This window comes from Pygoscelis adeliae, unplaced genomic scaffold (genome assembly GCF_000699105.1).
Source record: "Pygoscelis adeliae isolate BGI_AS28 unplaced genomic scaffold, ASM69910v1 Scaffold27, whole genome shotgun sequence".
NCBI classification, from domain to species: Eukaryota; Metazoa; Chordata; class Aves; order Sphenisciformes; family Spheniscidae; genus Pygoscelis; species Pygoscelis adeliae.
In genome coordinates this window covers 6,267,183-6,287,440 of record NW_008825410.1, presented here as the reverse complement: position 1 = coordinate 6,287,440, position 20,258 = coordinate 6,267,183, and the positions used below count along the sequence as shown (strand labels likewise).

Genomic DNA, 20,258 nt, shown 5'->3' with positions numbered 1-20,258 from the left:
AATAATATGGAATTCCTAAAATAAAATATAAGGCATATCTGTTGGATGAGGCATACCAAATCACATGTGAAAACAGATCTCATTTCCACAATGCTCTTGTAGGGGAGCATTTCCTTTCTATGTCAGGTTCTGATCCAGCAGCTTTCAGTGGTGTGCAGAAACAAAAAAGTTACACTCAGGCCCTTTGGAAAGGTCCTTTCTGCATGTTCCTTTGGCAACTTGGCTGCAGATTTTCTCCTTGGTGCAAGCCAAGCCTCCTCACGTGCCCTCACACTTGCTGTGCGTCTCTCCCCTGCCTGCCGCTGCAACCAGCTCTCCAGGAGGTTCTCCAGGACTACTGTCCTTGGGGATTGGGCAGTGTTTTCCACTTCTCAGAGAGGTCCACATTGCGATGACTTACTTACTTTTTTTTTTTTCCTCCCCCCAAAAGATACAACTTATAATAATATTGCAGTAAACTGGAAATGTGTAGATTAACTCATCATAACAGCCATCATGTGGGGATACAGGAACTCCAAGGGTGTGGGCTGCTTGACCTGAGAGCCAACTACTCTTCTCTACAAGGCTTAAGGAATTTGACCAGCTCAGCAGAAGGTAGAAAACCCTCTACCAGACTCAGCAACTCTGGGCTTTCCCTTCATCTTCTGTGCCATATAAAAACAGGTGGCACCTCTGAGCCTTGGGAAAGGCCAAAAGATGGAATATGTGTGCATTTATTCAGCAAGCAAACATTCAGCATTTGCCGCAACCAGCTGTTGCCATGACAATCATTAAATGACTTTCAAAGATAAACTGCCAATGCTGTGAACTCCATTTACAGTCTCTCTTGAATGTTAAAGAGGAGAGAAGAAAAGAGGAAAAGCGTAAAAAGTGAAGGGGAAGGCTTTGAAAGACTGATGCTTACTGACAGCTGAGTCCTTGCAGGATGCGGGGTCTGATAATCCTTGTGAGAGCTGAAGAGACACAGAGGTTTTAACTGACTTGAAGGCATTCCTAGCATGCTACAGCTCAGCTAGTGCTTTTCACTTTATCTGCTTCTGATAGGAGATGAGTTTATTTAACTCTTCTGCTTGAAACTCCTTGTGATATATCCAGTGAAGGAAAGCATCATTCTCAGCTTTTTAATCTCACATGTCTCATAAGCCTTTCAACTCCATTTCCTCGTGTTCATGGTGAATACTACAGGACAGTAATTAATATGCATTCAGCATTCTGGCGGGAAAGATTCATTCAAAAAACTGTTAAAAAAATTATTACTACCTTGTGCCCAGTTAAAGTATCTGAAGGGAATGCCACCGCTCCACTGCCAGCCGCTGTTGAGATTCAGGCTGTTAAGCCCAATCCAGAGAGAGGATCTTTTGGTGTCAATCAAATCTAGGTAACCAAAGAGTTGAATTCTAATGAGATTTGTTAGGAAATGCTCTGCATTTTCAAAGTTTGGAGGAAGATAATAAATGTCTGCTTAGTGATTTTTAATTTCAGTACAGAATCCATGTTTACTGGTAATAAACTCGGAGAGTTTATTCTGTAGTTATAGGGTAGAGAATGGCAAAACACTATTTTACATATTAGTTTATCTGAATTTAATGCTATTCTACAGTTACATGTAAGCAATAAGCTTTGGAAACTGAAACACTGAATTGCTATTGTTAATATTTATGTTACAAGTTTGCTTGAGTGTGATGCAATTGATAGAGGGCCTTGGTTCTACAGTCTATGCATAAATCCAGAAAGTCTTTAGATTTTTAATAGCATTTTGTATAAAATTTGTATGGTATTTCCAAAAATCTATTTCATTAGATATATGTGAAGAATACTGATTTCTTAACACAAAAGTCATATAATGACTGCCTCCTATAATGACTTTCCTTCTTGTAACGTCCCTTTCTAGGACCTTTCTGGTGTTTTCTGAGCTTGAGCCAACTTTTGATTAATTAGCTGGAGATTCTTAACTTTCTTTGAAAAAATAATAATAATAGAAATAATTTCAAATGGCAATTCCACAACTTACAAAAGTTCCACCTATAAAAAGTTTAATTTACAGTAATTGTGCTATTTCTCTAGCAGTACATATACTATTATTACATCAGCTATTCCTTGTAATGTGATTAAAGCACTGAAACATTTGTTATCAGTCAAAAAAACCTATGAGACACTGTTTTTACACAGTCTTACTTATTAGTTCACCTCTTAGATACATTTGTTCATGTATCTCTGTGACACTTAATAATTCTGCGTTCTGCTGCTGGCAGCTCTTCCTTGCTTGGTGCCATGTGAGAGCTGACTGGTAGTTTATCTGGTAGTAGGTTCCTGTCAAAGGATCTGTGCTCCAAAATCTGTCATTGTCTGTGTGAGAGAAAGGAGATTTAGTATTGCAGTTTGTTATAAACATCTTACACAAAATGTTACAAGAAAATTTAACTGCAAGCTTACATGTGAAATGAGATTCTGGAGCAAATAAGGCTTAGACCCCCCAAAACCTGCACTCTTACATTAGCTTGCTCTTTGTTAAGTAAAAGAGAGTTTGCCATTGACATTAGCAGATATGGGCCTTTCATCCTTTATTTTCAGTTTTCCCTTTCAAATCAGGTGAAAAAAAATAGTGTAAAGAGATAATAAGACAAAACTGCACCTTGGTCATTATCTACTCTGAAAACCTGTTCAGCAGCTCATAGGCTATGCCTGAATTAATTCTTGGCTGAAATACAACTGAAATGCAAATATTTCCAATTATGGAAAGTTTGCTTTTCAAACTATGCCACCATTAATTGCATTTGCAATGCTACAGGCTTGGGGAAGAGTGGCTGGAAAGCTGCCTGGCGGAAAAGGACCTGGGGCTGTCAGTCGGCAGCCAGATGAACATGAGCCGGCAGTGTGCCCAGGTGGCCAAGAAGGCCAATAGCATCCTGGCCTGTATCAGAAATAGGGTGGCCAGCAGGAGTAGGGCATCTGGAGAACAAGTCTTCTGAGGAGCGGCTGAGGGAACTGGGGTTGTTTAGCCTGGAGAAAAGGAGGCTGAGGGGAGACCTCATCGCTCTCTACAACTACCTGAAAGGAGGTTGTAGCGAGGTGGGTGTTGGTCTCTTCTCCCAAGTAACAAGCAGTAAGATGAGAGGAAATGGCCTCAAGTTGCACCAGGGGAGGTGTAGATTGGATATTAGGAAAAATTTCTTCACCGAAAGGGTTGTCAAGCATTGGAACAGGCTTCCCAGGGAAGTGGCTGAGTCACCATTGCTGGAGGTATTTAAAAGACATGTAGATGTGGTGCTTAGGGATGTGGTTTAGTGGTGGACTTGGCAGTGTTAGGTTAATGGTTGGACTCGATGATCTTAGAGGTCTTTTCCAACCTAAATGATTCTATGATTTTTTAAAATATATTCTTTACTTCTAGTCTGCATGTGTTTTAGGTGATTAGAATTTAGAAATTGTCTTCCGAGAGCTCACTTTTAGCAAAACTGTTCCCTCAGCAAGTGCTAATAAGCTGTGATTACAGCTTCCCCTAACTTTCTCTTTTGTTGAGGAAAAGATATTGAATTTCTTGAACGATTCATTAGAAGAAATGTTTTCTGGTTTTTATTGTGTTTCTTTATTACTGATTGACTTCAGATTTTTAACATTCTTTTTTAATTGTAGACTCAAGTGTTAGTGATAGTGTCCCAACAATTATTTAATGCCAAATACTTCATATTTTCCAGTTTCTATAGTGAGGATGTTCTGGGATTTTTCAAGCTACTGCATGCAATATTGCACCAGGAAATACTTTTCAGTAATATCGGTGAAAGTGGTGGTCGTAGTTGGTGGTTGATAATGAGTTAAACCTGGTTTCCCGGTGTGATACTCCTACCAAAATGACGAATAGTGAGTCTGTGGTATAGCACTGAAAAATTAGGTCTGAGGCAGCATTTTTAATATCTTCATTAACAATGTATTTTGGTGTCCTTCATCCTGCAATCAGATGCACATATCTGTTCAGATAACATTACCTTGTTATCTTGTTATTAATTAACATTACCTTGTAATGTTATCTGGAATATTACAAGGGAAAGGCTGATGATGCTGCTATTTCAGTAAGACCTTTGAGCCAATCTTCTTATTTTATGTCTTTCAGAAAACAAACTACATCCTCCCGTGGACTATAGACCAATCTTGTGATACAGAACAGGGATTTGCATGGGTAGAAAAGGTTATACTACTGTTACCACAAAGAGCAATGAGGCAAGGAGAATTAGGCTGTGAGTAGCGTCTCAGTTTTCAGATGATTTTATGCTGAACGCAGTCATATTTAAAGCATACTGGTCTTTTCCTGGGTGTTAGGTACTGATGGATACACCCAGACAACTTTCAGCCTGACTGAAAACTCATAGGAAACATTTTTGTTTCTTCTGTAAGGAATGTTATGGCGTGGCAGAGACATTTTTGAGTAAAATAAAGTCGTTACAAGGTTTTTCCCTTCCATATTAGTAACAGCGTCTCAGTATTGATATATTTACCTAACCATGTTGTGTTATAGCATCTATGTCAGCATTTGGGACTTACTGCCAGTTGGACAGAACCCATACAAATGGTCCGTGTTGAAGTTGGGGGTTGTTGCACACCAGAGCAAGCCATCCGACCTGCTGGCAGCCGTGCACCCGGCGTGCCATTTACCACTCAGCTGGAAGGGGAAGACACATGGAGCTCCGTTGGCGTTTCCTAACAGTGTAAACAGATCTGAGGGGGCAAAAGAGAAATGATAATATAGGTACAGAAATCTGGGGGACCCAGTTCTCTATGTATCTGTACTCTCTGTAAGGGTATGTGGAGAAAGTGTTACAAGTGTTGCACCAGTGTAACTGGGGACCTACTGTCACCAGCAGTGTCTTCTAAGGAAGTTCTGGATAGGTCTTGCAATTTATCATTAACTTATGATATTGCCAGATATAATGGCTGGAAATAGAGATGTTTCATACTGTAGTCAAGAATTATGATAAAACTGTAGTGATTTTTGTCTCATATATTGAATAATAATTTTCTAAAAATAGCATATTTTTTTTTCATGTAGCCTAACTTCCTGTCATTCACTAAAAATAAATCATTCATTTAAGTGCTAAATGTTGTGAGGTTTTTTGTTATCTGAAATCTTGTAGAGGAACTGAACGGTAGTGTGCATGGAATTATTTCCTTATATTTACTATAGGAGTATTAAATGTAAAAATTTTTGCCTTTCATCCAACAATGCTAATACCATTTCACTAGTACTAGCATACAGTTAAATAAAGCACTTTATTAAAGCTAACTATTAAAAATAGCCTGGATCTACCTTTTGCTTTAACAGTAAAGAATAAAAAATGCACATTTTGCACATACTACATTCTCTCTGAAGCTAAGGACCTGTACATCTCCAGGATGGAGGAATGCAGGCCTGAGTATGTGAACGAATCATCCTCCGGTCCAACATTGCCTGAGGTGGAACAGCTGATGTTGGACTAAGGGGAGCAGAAATCAAAGGACCTTATCCATGAGGCAAACAAGTGGGTTCAAGACACCATCAAGATTAACTTTTAAATTTTACCTTCATGGCCTTTAGAACACAAATCATCCATGGTTCCATAGATCTTCCATTTATTCATCGTCGCTGATCCTGTGTTCATCACGATATTGTCTTCTTTTCTTTTGCCAGCACTGAGAAATAAATCTTCCCCTTGGATTGCCAAGGTTGCATTTCTGCACTCCCATTTCTGGAATTCACTTTTCTTGTTGCAGGGGTACAAAGAAATTTTAGCCTGGTTTTGCTTGTAGGGCACTCCCAAACATTGTGCAAATGCCACGCTCATCACCTGGTGATCAGACACCCACCTGAATTTTTGTAACTCAGTATTTTTGTTGCAAGCAGCTGTTGTGACTGAATGAGAACTCTGAGCAATTAAACAGAGTTTAGTATCCTCATTGTATATTAAAAATATTTCATTGTCTGTAAAACAAAATAATCAGAATTAATGTATTTATGGTGAGCACATGGTGAGGGAAGCTTGTGAGGAAAGAGATGTGCTGTTGATTCTATGCTGATATGACTCGTGTCAGGAGACTGTAAATCTGAGTCACTTTTGCAAAGATCAAACAGCATTTTCAAGACATTTATTTCCTTCTGGGAAGGAAAAATAAGTGCAGCTCATGTAAATACAATGCAGAGGAATAAGAGCACATAAAATACATTATGACAGCTTCAAAAATGTCATCACTGTAATGGAATTTTCATGAGTATAGTGGATTTTATTTTTCTAAATCCCTCCTGAAATACATATTTCTTTCAAGATTTCCAAAAGAGACCTTACTGAAGAGTTGGAAGTTTGCCATCACTTCATGCACTATAGATTTAGCTCATGTTATATACATCTCCATGGGGTTGCATTTGTGCTTAATACAGTTAATGAGTGAGCCTTCTGTGACTCTTGCTCCTTCTGTAATTGGCATGTTCTATTATGGTTTGGGGTATTTTTTAGGATGAAAAACTGTGGAACAGTGATTTGTTATCTTGCCTTGTTCCAGTATCTTCTCATTAGTACGTCTATCATAAGAAGTCAACATAATTCACACAATCAAATCACAAACATTCTCACAAGAACCAACACCGGGCAGTATATAGAGGTAAAGATAATATAGGTGTGTGCCTGTGTGCCTGTACATTGTTATGGAAAGACAATACGTGAATGCTAAAGAAGCTAGCTAACTCCCCAAAGATTATAGGCAGCCTAATTTAGTAATCCATCAGGACAAGTAGGCCCTGCTGGGAAGGGCTGCCCAATACTGCAGTTGTACTGCTGACGTGTAGAGCAGGTCGTTCAGTGCTGGGCATTGGTCTGTGAACACAGCTGCCTGCTTTTCAAAACATCAAGTAGCATACAGCTCCCACTGGCTTTGGGTCACGAGGGAGTGAAATTTGGACTACAGGGAATATTCTAGGACCTATGGGACAGGAGGGCAAGGCTTTGCCTTTCAGTTGTCTGTGCCTCAAATCCCCACCTGGAGACAGAGATGTAGGATCACCCCCGTATCCATCTGAGAGAATAACCACATAAGGGACAGTGAGATACCCTTCCAAACACTAAAGTAAATTTGTAGGACAAGGGTAGGATGTTAGGGCACAGCCAATGTTGAGTAGTGAACAGAGCAGAAAGTGTCTGGGAAATTCTGGGAAGCTATGACAGGAAGAATAGTTATTGTCAGGATATCTGTATTTAATGCTTGAGCTCTCCCAAGAAGGCCCTGTGTTACTTTGGCCAGCTTAGTAATCCATGGAAGTTTCACTTCTTCAGATCTAAATTTGGAGCAAAGACCTAGTTTCTTCTTTCCTTGTCCATTTAGACAGAAAGTTTTAAATCTTGTTAAATCTTTTATTTCTTACTGCTAACTAAATAAGTGCTTTGTGTAGTGCCCTAAGTTTCAGCTATTGCCCCTCGTAGTATTTTTGGGTCTTATAATAGGAGTTCTTGCTGGAAACTATGAGGTTCGTGCTTGGGCTATCATGTGGGTTTGGGTCCCAGCTTGCAGAGAAGAGGGGAGACCCCCTTTTTGCACAGTCTAGTGCTGGCACAGCTCACATGGCACAGTGTCTGCTTTCAGAAGCTGTGATTTGTACCCCACTCCTCCACAAATCTAATGAATTGAAGGATAAAGGAAAAATGTCCTTGAACCTTATCACCATCCTTACATCATAAGGGAGTTGTGATCTGTCTTTGGTCAACTTCAGAGCCTTAACAGAGCCTCTCATCCTTACTCTGAAAGCCATAGTGGTTATTCCAGGGCTGATCTTGACTCTGATCTTTTGAATATTTTTTTCACTGGCATCTGCTCAGCCACAGTATTACATCTCACGTCAATCCACAAGCTCCATCTTATCCCACACAACCTCATCCTAAGGCTAGGAGATACACATACAGCACCCTATTTAATTCCCGTCTCTTTAATTTTTCATAACTCAGTCACATGTACAGACAATGACTATGGAGCATACTGTGAAGTCGCTCTACTTCACAGAACAGGCATAACCAATAATTAAGTCGTATCCAAAAATAAATCTTTATCCGCATACATGACTCTGTCATGACTTCTGATTCCCAGCTTTATCCCATCTTGACTCTTCCCCTCTTTTTAAATATGAACCAACATCTCTCTCTGCATCTTTTTTTAAGCTTATGTGGACCACTTCAGTTAGGATGAATACAAAATGCAGGGCAGTCAAGCTGGGTGAAAATCTAAAAGAGCCTGAGAAACAAGCAAGACAACAAAAATGCCCACTTTCACATCCACTTTTGCAGGGAATAAGAAACAAAGACTCACCGAGTGTCTGAAAAGCAGTATGAATGAAAGAGAGGAAAACTAAGACTGTAGAAAAAGTCAAATGTTTCATTTCTTTCTTCTTATTCACAAAGCGATGAGCTGAAATTAATTGCTGCAGTAGAAGTCCTTAAGGAACCAGTTGGCACTGGCTCCTTCTCAGTTTTGGAGAGTTTTAGTTGAAAGAGAAAACTCTGGGCTCTAAATAAGGAAATATCCTGTCACATGTGGTATTTTGAAATCTATAAATAATTAAAAAATTCAAACTTTGCATCTGAAAGTGAAGATTCCTTCTATTCAAATGCCAGTGGCAAACTTTGAAGAGTTCAACATCATTCTGCTGAATTATTTTTAACTTTCTTGGTTCTGTTCTGGGATTGTAAAGTCCTGACTCTCAAAGACAAAGAAGCAGGGACTGCACTTTAAATGGATGTACTTCAAATCTCATACAAACATACCTGGGAAACTCAGAAAAAATATATGCAAGTTTCTTGGCCAGATAGGTCTTCACTGCTACAAAAGATGTATTCATTTAATTTGATGCACCGAGCAATGTCGACTATTTCAGTGTGAAATATTAACCCAGACAGGACCGTTTAATTTTGCTTGGTAATTTGACAAACTGGGCACTATATATATACCTGGCTTTTATCTTCTCCAATTTATCAACTGGTAAAACTACGGTGCTGTTATTTCATGTGAATTTATCTCAGAAGAACCAATACAAATTAGTCAAATCTTTACAAATCTTTCTGTTAACCAGTGATTTTGATAACAAAACTGCCTTTCAAAATTATTTAATCCATAAAGTACAAATGAATTTTAATACTTAATAATTCTTTCTTTGTACCAAGTATAAATGAGACAAGCAAAGAGGAATATTCTGAAACATTACAAATGAGCTGCAGCCCTTTATTGAGTGGAAATCAACTTCAGCTGTTATGCAAAATCCCTTATTTGTTTTGAAGGAAAAGGAGGAAAGATATTCAGCAGAAATTGCCCTTAGAATTTTCTCTCATTTTTCATGGCTTTTTTATGAAGACAAATTTCACAATATATTCTGCAAGGGCAAAACGTCACTTAATGTGAGAGAAGCAGCCCATTTACAGAGTATAGGGTCTTTAGAACTGTGCTACCAATATCAACTATCAGAATATTAAAAGTATAAATAATGATATTTTTTCAGGTTTGGAGTTTTTTTCATCTGTTTACTCTTTTCATTTGCCTTGCCTTTATCGTTAGCCATCAAGCAGCACTGAATCCAATTCAGTCTCAGTATTTACAAAAAAGATAAATATGGGTATGTGTTGCAACTTACATGAAGGAAAAAAAAGGTGTAAGATCAAGGGGACTGTCAGTAAAAATAGTTTGAGTACAGAATGCCCTTCATTCCCTATCCTCTGCAATACATTTTGTTTGACTGCAACATCTACAAACTAGCAATCCAATGTCATGTGAATCTCTCCTTCCCAATGACCTCTCCTAGACAGCTCTTAGGAACTTTCTAAGGGTCTGTTTTTCCCAGAGATCCTTGAGATCTTTTCCTTTTTTTTTTTCTTCAGTCTGTCATAGACAACACAATCCATAAAAAACTTAAACAGCACAGTAAATCTCTAAAGCATTTCACTACCAAGACACGGTGGTGTGCCCCACTGCCTTACTGGGCTGTAGCATGGATACAGTGCCCAGCCATCAGTCCATTTAGCAGAGAGTTGGAGGATAGTAAGAGAAGGCATCCTAAAATGAGCAATCAAGTGAAATAAAAACAGGAATGGATTCTTCCAGCTTTATTTGGCATCCAATTCATTTTATAGTTTATTTATGCTTCTTTTTAGTCATATGCCATGTTTCTGTTTCCTCCTCTTAGCCTCTCTCTTAAGGTAAATGACTCATTAGATCACCAAACCTTATAACATCTCTGCATGCTAATTAAACAATGCTGAAGTATTATTATGTAAGATATAGATCCTTTATTGATATACTCTCATATTCATAACTGATACAAAGCATTCAAAGTCATAGAATATGACTGAGTGTTTGCAAAGACTTGTTTTGCAAAATCCAAGTTGAAGCCATGAATGAAGGACAAGTATTTGCATTTCACTTATAATACTATGGCAAGGAAGATACTTGTGTAAAGAGTGTAAAACAGGGGCAATAATGGGGAAAAACAATTCATGTAAATCTCTGTTTATTCCAAACACCATTTTACTTGAGTAACAGTATGCACTCTTCAGTATGCTGTGGTGAGATATATTCTCAAAATGCAGGCTTTGGGGCTGAGTGCTCTGCAAAGAAAGTGCTCACTATATCTGCACTTGACTCACTATGTGATGCTGCCACAAGTCTCTAAAAAGAGAGAACACTAGGGTACTAATCCATAACTTTTAAATCTAAATTCACAGTAGTTCTGCTATTTGTCATGCTTGTTTAATCAGCCATTTTATACAGTACTGAGTCTTAGTCCTGAGGGCATTTCTCGGAGAGCATAGAGCAATAGCTCTTAATCTGTACCAAAGGAATAACTGCTAATTTTAGTTCAGAGTGTCTGTTTGTTAGGTGCATGTAACATTTACTAAGACTTCCTTTGTTCCAGCTAGATTTTTTTTTTAAGCTTAACCATATAGTTCGGCTGTATGGTTATCCCATTAGACGACGCTGTGTTCATTTTTTCCTTTGTTGTTGGTAGCATCATTTTCATCGTTCTTTCCAGTTAGGACACGGCTGTATTCTAGCAGTGTGCTGCACTGCCTCATCTCTCTTTCAGTCTCCCTTTGAGTTTTGATCTTGAATAAGAAATAAATCATGAAGCCCATCCCTAATAAAATGATGAGGACCAGAGTAAGCAGTATCCACATATTCATGTGACCTTGTGCTTTGTCCTTTTTGGCATCTGTAAATAAATACAAAGCAAATAGAAGCGGGTGTACTGTAGCCATAAATAAATATGAAGAATACTGAAAACTATTGGTCTAATTTCCCCCTTAACTACCAGGTTGTTAATCAGCAACCCGCATTTATGAAGGAAATGGAATATAACCTCAACATTTCTTGGTCTTCTTCCACTGTTCTCCTGGGGCAAGGATAGGAGGGTGGGCAAAGAAGCTATGATAATTAAGGTGTAGATATTATTGTATGGGTTTTTTTTAGGATAAAATTTTATTAAAAATCTACCATAATATCTCTGTGTCAGTCCTCCTCATAGATCTTAGCATGCAAAAGAAGCAGCAAAGAGGGGGTGATCCGTTTACTAAAGCATTTAGTCTTCCTGGGATGCCCTAAGTGTCTCATATGTACTGCTAAATTATGCTGGGAGTGAATTCAATGGCAACTAAGTAAATTAAGCTCATATAAATAAATTTTTACAAGACAAATTAATAATAAATACCAATTCATAAAAAACCCCAAGTATTTCTTTTCAGGTCTCTTTGAAACTATTGGAAAGGAAAAATAAATCCTACCTTCCATGTTTGCAGCTGCTTTAAGAATAGCTGTCAAAGATAAAGACAAATGTTTAGCCAAAATCTAAAAACATTGCATTTTCATCCCAACAGTTTCATGTTAGCAAAAGGTCTGGTAACCTGCACATCAAGGTTACCTCATCACTTCTCCTGGAAACACATTTGCTAAATTAACAGAGATGAAAAGGTGTAGTTGATTTTTAACCTGATATTCACTGTAATAAAACTGCAGTGTTTTGCATATTAAAGCTCCCTTCTTGCTTCCTTTTTAATAACCAAAGAATCTCCAAGCACAGGTAGTTTCTGACTGTTTTAGATGGACTCTCTCTTCTCCCCTGGTTAATAAATCATGCCCTCTTCACTGGGTCTGCATGCCTGTGGAGACTGGGAAAAACTTGATCAAATGCTGAGGATATTTGACAGTTTTCCTGTACTGCACACAATTCCTTTGAGACCCAGCAGATTTTAATTTACCATAATTCATTTGCATCTATAATTACATTTATAAGCTCAAGCTTTCTTATGCAGTTTTTCCCAGCCGTGCAAAGAGGGCGCCATCTGCAAGATTCTTCTCGGCATGCTGGGTGCGAGCTGGATGATGGCCAGTGCAAGAGCAGATCTGGCGTAGGAAGCACCAGGAGCCGGGCTGCTGCAGCAGAAGCACAGCGACACATTAAGTTTCGGCGTGCTTGCGAGCACGAAGGAAACGCAACTGTTAACTGGGCCCTTGGAAGGATGCAGAGCTCCCTGTAATGTAATATTTGCTTGTGCTGAAACCCCATTCTGCTGGAGAACCTGCTGTCAGGAATATTCACTGTACTTTGGCATTGCACGTAAGGGCCACTCACAGTCGAATCCAACAAATAAAGTGTGTGTTGACACTGAGTTTCTGCTTTCCGATATATCTGGTAACAAAGAATTAACTTTCTATATGTCTATTGCTCTGACTACCCAAAGAAATTTAGGAGTTGCCCTAAAAGGAGAACTTTGCTTTTCAGAAAATGCTCTGACACTGCTATAAATGTGTACAGCTACTTTCCCCGCCAGCTGCAGCTTTGCTCTGGGAAGGGAAAGGACAGAACCTCAGAAACATCCCTAACCTTGGGGTTGCGAAACAGGACAGGAAATCATACTTTTTTTTAAACTCCAAAATACCACATGGCTGTTTGGCTCATGATATTCTGATACTTCTACTTCCTGACCAAAGCAGATGGTGCTCAGTTACATAGAAACACAACATTTAAAAAAAAAAAAAAAAAAAAAAAAAACACACCAAAAACCAAACCACTTCTACTATTTTCAAAGGTCACTATACACGCTCTGGATCATGCTTCCATTCTGTTATTATTTAAATGGAATTGCTTCATCCATCTCTTACTGGAACAGCATGTGTCATAGCACAGCAAGAGGAAGAAAAGCAAGTTATTGATGCAACCTTTGTTCCATAGAAAGTGAATACAAATGTTAGCAGGAAAATATGTGTGTACATTGGAGGGGAGCAAAACGACAAAGGAGTTTAAAAATTTTCCAGAAAATATTGATCATCTTCAGTTATTAATTGAATATTCATCACAGAATGCAAGAAAGTCTGAAGCTATGAAGCAATAAAACATGAACAGGGCAGACAAAAAAAAGGATAACTATATATTCATATTATTTTTGTCTGAATGCTGAAACAGGTGATAAGGAAGACTGTAAATACAGCATTTTATGTCGGCCTTTTGTAACGACCATATTGTGCTATTACTACTGAAATCAAACCATAAACATCAAGAGCAAATATTAAAGAAGTCACTTACTCTTTGGTTTCTTACAAATAAAACCCTTTGGGGAAGAGCAAGGAAGGATACTCCAGTAGCCGGAGAATGCGGACAACCCCACGCAATAATCAAGCTGGTCCTCCGAGGGCTGTCCTTCACCCCAGTTGACAAAGTCTAAGGCACTGTTGTCTTGCCAAAGCAGCTGCCCTAATGTTGCAAATGTTAGTAGCAATACTAATAGTTCCACATCAAAGATCTTCACTAATATTAGTGAGTATTTATATGAACATTATTACTTTACTCAGCCTAATAAAGCAATACTACTTTCTCCAAAAATTCCATCTGTGGTTATTTTCTAATGCATTTTATTTCTTTTGATTCTCTCCTTAAAAACAATATAAATGCTTTTCCAAATTATGATTTGCAGATTTGCCAATCATAACTTAGTTTTAATTTACGTATCCCTGTATTTTTGTCTAGGGTACTAAAGTTTCAAACTGAAAAAAAAAAAAGCTATGCTTTTTTTTTAATTTCTAAATTATTATTTCAGCAGCAGTCATTGAAAATCAAGCAACTTTTACTGTAACGCTTAAACATATGCTTAGTTAAAATTAAGACATTTCTTTTTTGCATAAACTCTGAAACAAAAATTTTGAAGTATCAATGTGTTAAAATTAATCTAAAAAGAAAAAAAATCCTTTCTGACAGATTGTGGATTGCCACTAGTGTTGTTTTCTTCCAAGCGTGTGTTTTCCACTGCACTCTTTTTCTGGCAGCCAGCAGCCTCATTTTCTCCATACAGAGAAGCTCGATGCTGAGGGCAGCAGCCGGACACCCGTAACTCCCATGCGGGTGCTCCCCAGCCGTGAGAAGATTAGAGCCAGCCGGGACATGTTCCCCACTGGGGCACAGAGCAAACAGGGTGGGAAAGGCTTTCTCACAGACCAGGAATAGGAGACATGTCCTCAGGGAGGGCTGAGGTCAGAGGGACGGATACATGTCATTGGCTGTGGTCCTCTGTGAAGGTCCTTAGTGACACTGCAAGCGTAAGCAGCTGTGCAAAGTTATCATCAATTACAGCAATTCCTGGATCGTTCGAATTTAGAAATGAGGCCCCATGATTGCCTCAGGTATGGACAGATGAAATTACATGTTATATCTCACTTTAATAAAGAACAGTATCGTCTGTGTTGTGCCTCTCCAGATATTCCTATCACCTCTCCACATCTTTGCTACTGAACCAGATATAGACAAGGTATTTGAACTGAGGCAGTCCCACATGGTGGCATCCCTTTGGCGGACCCATGCAATATGCAAGAGCCATAACTGAAGCCAGGCAAATTTCTTTTCTACAGCCTTTCACACCTGTTGGAAAAAACCATCAACTTCCAAAAAATTTCAGGTTATATGCTATCAATCTATCTTTTTTTTTTTTTTTAATTAGCTTATATTGTATTTCAGTTACTTCCTTAAAAACAAAAAATGCATCTTATTCATATTTCTGTCCATTTAACGAAGTCTGTTTATAATTATTTATAGACTATAGTTAAAATAGTTACCATTTACATTTCTGTATATTCCTATCCAAAAGCCACTTGTCTTGGTTGTGTATAAGTCTGCATGCTCTACTAAAAAGTTTGATTCAGCCAGATCTTCTACAGAAGTCAACATACCACCTATAAGAAAACCAACAGAAGATGATTGGAGGTATCCCCTGCCATAGAAGTCAGTGGTAGTTACAGCCATTGATATAGGATAAGGTTAATAATAAAACCTCTCCTGCTGGTAGGCAGTAAGCAAGGATTTGAGTAGAGACTGGAAAGTCGCGTTCAGCTGTAGGGGAACAGCACAGACTGTGAGTGATGTCATCAGAAATGAAAGACATGAAAGCACAGTGAAGATGATGATTTTTAAACACCAGCCAAAGTGCATATTATTTTCAAGTGATTGGATAATATTTTTCATCGGTATTACTGGTGACTATTTATTTGTTCTTCATGGTTTGACAGGATATTACGTAGCATGTAATATTGCGCAGCAAATGAATTTGCAGTTCAAACTGAAGTATTCATTTTTCTGGCAATGGTGGTGGAGGAAGAGGGCTAAGAGGATCTAAAAACGTATGAAACAAAAGGACCTATTTCTTTTGGGCAGTATAGCATTTCCTTTTCTCTTTCATCGCCTCCTGAAGCATGGATGAGGTAGCTGATGATTCAGCAGCATAGGTGGAAGAGGGCCAAGGAGCAGCTCATGGTCTTGGCCAGGACCAGATGCCTCTGAGATGGGGGAGGGAAGCCTTTGCCCTCCCCTGGCTCTGCAGGCTGCCAGGGAGCCCTGCTGGTAGAGCGAGGACTTTCAGGCAGAACATGCAAGGCCTTTTGGATCACACACCCCCTGTTAAAAATAAGTGATTGTTATTATGATATTTAATTCTGCTCTTGTGTAGGGAGAGATATAGAAAAGAAGGGATAAGGCTGGAGAGAATTTAACCCATTTTAAAATCTTACTAAAAAGAGAAATTTTGTGAATGAAGAAATATAACATGAAGCAAGCACAGCTGGAAAAAAACAAGGAAAATTCATCACCTTAATTTCAACATAACTGAAAAGCAAACAACATCAACGGCGAAAAATGAGACATAGATTTCCTTTTTTTGATATGTGTAGATTTTGCAGCATTAGTTTTCAAGACTTTTAAGTGATTTTTTTTTTAATATCAAGATTGAAATCCTATCTTTGGGCAAAAATAATAATTACCTGATTGAACGCACTGAGTCACAGACTGAGCCCAGCTCATTTCATTGGCGTTGAAGTTATAGCAGTGGCTTCGGAAAGGAATCCAAGATAAGTGATCAGATTCAGGACATTTTCCAATATCCTGTGGGGGATCAGAAGGAAGTACGTCTAGAAGAAATCAGATATTATGGATGCTTTCATTCAGTAGGGATTACAGTTCTTTAGATATGAAATCAAGTTTAAAAAAAAAAAAACCTTTCTTAAAGGAACTTAAAATATTCTTCTGCAGACAGTGCTGGAATTATCAGTGTCTATGTCAAGAGTGACAATGAGGAGCAGAACTGCTCAGTCACAGCTGAATGATTCAATGTGAGCCTGCGCTCTTCTGCGTTACCATCTAAATCAAACTTGGACTGTCTCAAGGATATTTGGGTGTTCAGGGGTTTTTGGTTCTAGTTTATTTTGTTATAACCAGCAAATTTGTATAAATGATACAGTAAAAAGCAGAAAAAAAAAAGCCAGAAAACTCCCAAACTCTCAAGAGGTTCAAATAGCAATTTGATTTTAAATGAAAAAATCATTTACCTGGCAAATATCATCTAAATATTGTACCTGGTACCAGATACAATATCATCTAAATCATAGTTTACTGTGGAAATTTCCCATTTAATATTTTCCTAAAGATAATAATCCTTACATAAAATTTCGGAACAGCTTTAACTCTGACAATGCATAGAATAATCTGAAGCTCATCAAATATTTATGTAGTAGCCCCTCATTTTTCTGCAAGCAATGACATTATGGAATGAAATGGTAACACTGTCAGTTAGTACATGCGTTTTTAAAATGAAAGTTGCAAATGAATAGATACGAAGTTCAGAGCATGGTCTGGAAAAGAAGTTAAAGAAAAACTACACAAAAACAGATCAAAAGAAACTCAGAATTTCCATTAACTCTGTGTCACTAGACCTAACAGCAGTTGCTCTAATACAAATGAGAAAGCAAAAAGGTTCAGTCCCATCCTAAGGTTTGCCTGTAGCTTTTAACTTGTAGTATTCCTCAGTGACACCCACAGAATCACTATGAAGTATGAACTTTTGTTTGGGCCAATAACAGACTCTTTTTTTTCCCAGATACAACTCTTCCTCCTTTCCCCAGTTTTTAGAATCTAGTAACAGTGAAGCCGTAACCAGTATATGAACGCTGCTTATGTTGAAGGAACAAAATTTATTTTATACTCAGTGGACTTTATTGATTGCAATCCTTCCCACAAAATTCTTGTCAGAAAAATGTTTCACCTTCTAGACTTGAAGTGAAATGTTTAGTACTCCCACAATCTCTATGTTCTATCTCCCTGCCACATAGGATAACTCTATGGCAGTTATCACCCCAGTCCAGTAAAATGGCAGTATCTTGGCTCCATCAAAATAAAACATTGTTCATGCAAAATAAAGGTATTGACATTGCATACTCAGGCTTATTGTTCCTTAATATATTCTTAGAAATTTGTGTTTCAGTCAAAGCAGATCAAGCAAGGTTTCTGCCATAAAACCAAAAGTCACCTCCACAGCTTACCCTCAGATTTTTTGCAGACAGGAAAATGTTTTTCATTACAAGGTGCTGTTTTCCAGTTCCCACAGAGCTCTAGATAGACACAGGCTATTTTCTGTTTTGGTTCTCCATAGTACCACTTAGAAAAATTTATTTTCCTTTTATCAGTCCATCTGTAATAACCATAACTCTAAAATTGAAACAAACATTTGACATAATTTTTCTACACTCTCATCGGCTGTTTCAGGTAAGTGGATTTATACAAATGCACATTTTCACAGTGATATATAAAGCTCAGTTTGTATATCTGTGCTAGTACTGTTAAAATATTAATTGAATCAGGACTCAGCAATGTAAAAGTAAGACACAGCAGTATGCCTCCCATGCTGGAACAGCCCATGAAGGTGTTTTGAAGGCTAAATGATGCTTCCTGGGTACTGCTGGTGCTCAGTCACTTGTCGGGCAACACTGTGAGGTGGAATCACCATCCCAGAAGAGTCAGGTCACCATGAAGAGTAACGTAACCACAGGAACATGAAACCTGTGAAAAGCTCAGGTGGAAGTGGGTCTCAGAGTCAAACAAGGACTCTAAGCTCAACTACAGTTTTGAGGAGAAACATTCAGGAGCAAACTGCAGCTATCACTATGAAAATCTGAGAAAATTATTAGTTTGTTAGGAGCAAAAGATATTACGTAGCATGTAATATTGTGCGGCAAACAAATTTGCAATTCAAACTGAAGTATTCATTCTTCTGGCAATGGTGGTGGAGGAAGAGGGCTAAGAGGATCTAAAAACATATGAAACAAAAGGACCTATTTCTTTTAGGCAGTATAGCGTTTCCTTTTCTCTTTCATGGCCTCCTTTTCACTGCAGCTATCACTATGAAAATCTGAGAAAATTATTAGTTTGTTAGGAGCAAAAGATAAATACACCGGAGGGGGAAGTCTTGAGTCTTTGTTTAGTCTTCCCCCACTGCCCCCGCCCTTTTTTTTTTTTTTCCAGGAAGAATCAGAAGAATTGCAAGGAAAAGGGAACAGACCCAGACAGTATACTGCTGACATTAAGAACTGAGGGCTAAACTGTGATCCCACTCTAGTGTCTAGATGTGTCAAGAGGCCAGGTACACAAGCCCCTTCTGAGCTCAGCACCCTCAGGGCAAGATTGCTGCCTGGGGAACAGGAGGAACCACAAAGCTTTGGTCTGCAACAGCAGGGCCAGCTTATTTATAAGGGCCAGGAGAACACATCCCGTGATCCAAACCTTATCGTAATGGAATTTTAACTGCTTTCTAAACCATGTTTCTATGACTGTAAAAACAACCAACGTTGATATCAAGTGGACTTAAACACTATTATTTGTTTTGGATAGAGATGTCCTGTGGACTTATGCAAGTGGGAAGATTCATGTCAAGGTTGGTGACTAGCATTCACTTATATATTCTAAGACCAAGCATTTTGTCTAGTAGGGAGACGCACTGTTAGAATCATGGAAATACATATTGTTCAGCAACAAATTAATTGTCTCAGGCTATGTAGCCTTCTAAGAGGCTTTATCAGAGTGCTGCTGCATCATATAATCAGAAACGCTATTTTTATACTAAGTTCTCCCTGGGGATACTGACTTTCAGACATGTTTTGCTATATCATGTGTCAGTATGGAATCACAATCAGTAAAAGCAATCACTAGTTAAGAAAATAATTACTGATGAAAAAGCTCTTTTTATTATCAAGGTAGTTTAGTCAGCTCAAAGAATAATGCAATAGAAACATGATAGTGAAGTGCATTGAGCAACTGCATATACACCAGAGAAGCTGAAGCTTGTTTTGGCACTCAGTCACAGAGCTAATAAGACTGATGCTCACTCGAGTGTTCCCTTACACAGCGGTGGACCTGGATCTCTGTATTCACTTCTTCTGGTACAGTATAGCTTTTACTGCTTTTAGTCTTTGGGACTTAGCAGGCATAACAAGGTGTTCAGAGGCATATGGTATGTCCCGTGAGCCCTTCTGAACCAAAAAGTAATGAAAAAGCTACAGCTGCCAATGATCATGAGGCACTACCCTTAATGACCCTGTTGGTCCCTTTGAGTAGAATTCACCTCTCCTAAAAATGGCCATCTAAAAGTTAACCAGGTATTTTGACCTAAGTGTCTAAGATTCCCATAGAGTTAGTAAAGAGAGGCCCACACTCTCAGAGGTTCCCATCCTTCTCCGTTGCCTAAGATGGAGTTTAATGATTTAAGATGGATGAAGTCAAACGAAGTGAGTGCTGTCCACCAGTCCTAGGTTCCTAAATCTATACATGCTACAATTCTCCCTGCTGATAGTAATCCAATCATGGCATTTAACTGCACCACCTATCAATTTATTAATCTTACCACATTGCTGTTGAGCCCGATCCATAAGGGCTCTCCATATTGCGCTGCCTGCAGCAGCAG

General features: G+C 38.5%; 2 protein-coding genes across 2 annotated transcripts in view; both read right to left on the bottom strand.

Moving 5' to 3' along the window:
• The window catches only part of LOC103922414 (macrophage mannose receptor 1-like), a 33,269-nt gene extending 24,883 nt beyond the window's left edge, over positions 1-8,386 (bottom strand). The window contains exons 1-5 of the mRNA XM_009330552.1: positions 8,317-8,386; positions 5,552-5,950; positions 4,537-4,710; positions 2,188-2,346; positions 1,261-1,374 (exon numbers count right to left, since the gene is read on the bottom strand). Of these exons, the coding sequence (XP_009328827.1) occupies positions 1,261-1,374; positions 2,188-2,346; positions 4,537-4,710; positions 5,552-5,950; positions 8,317-8,386 (916 nt within the window). The remainder of the gene's footprint in view (positions 1-1,260; positions 1,375-2,187; positions 2,347-4,536; positions 4,711-5,551; positions 5,951-8,316) is intronic.
• A 2,575-nt stretch (positions 8,387-10,961) lies between these two features.
• Positions 10,962-20,258, bottom strand: part of LOC103922464 (macrophage mannose receptor 1-like) — a 34,209-nt gene continuing 24,912 nt past the window's right edge. Inside the window, 7 exon segments of the mRNA XM_009330605.1 lie at positions 10,962-11,206; positions 11,775-11,804; positions 13,574-13,741; positions 15,094-15,210; positions 16,291-16,437; positions 17,845-18,010; positions 20,199-20,258. The exon segment at positions 20,199-20,258 is cut by the window's right edge and continues 24 nt beyond it. Of these exon segments, the coding sequence (XP_009328880.1) occupies positions 10,962-11,206; positions 11,775-11,804; positions 13,574-13,741; positions 15,094-15,210; positions 16,291-16,437; positions 17,845-18,010; positions 20,199-20,258 (933 nt within the window).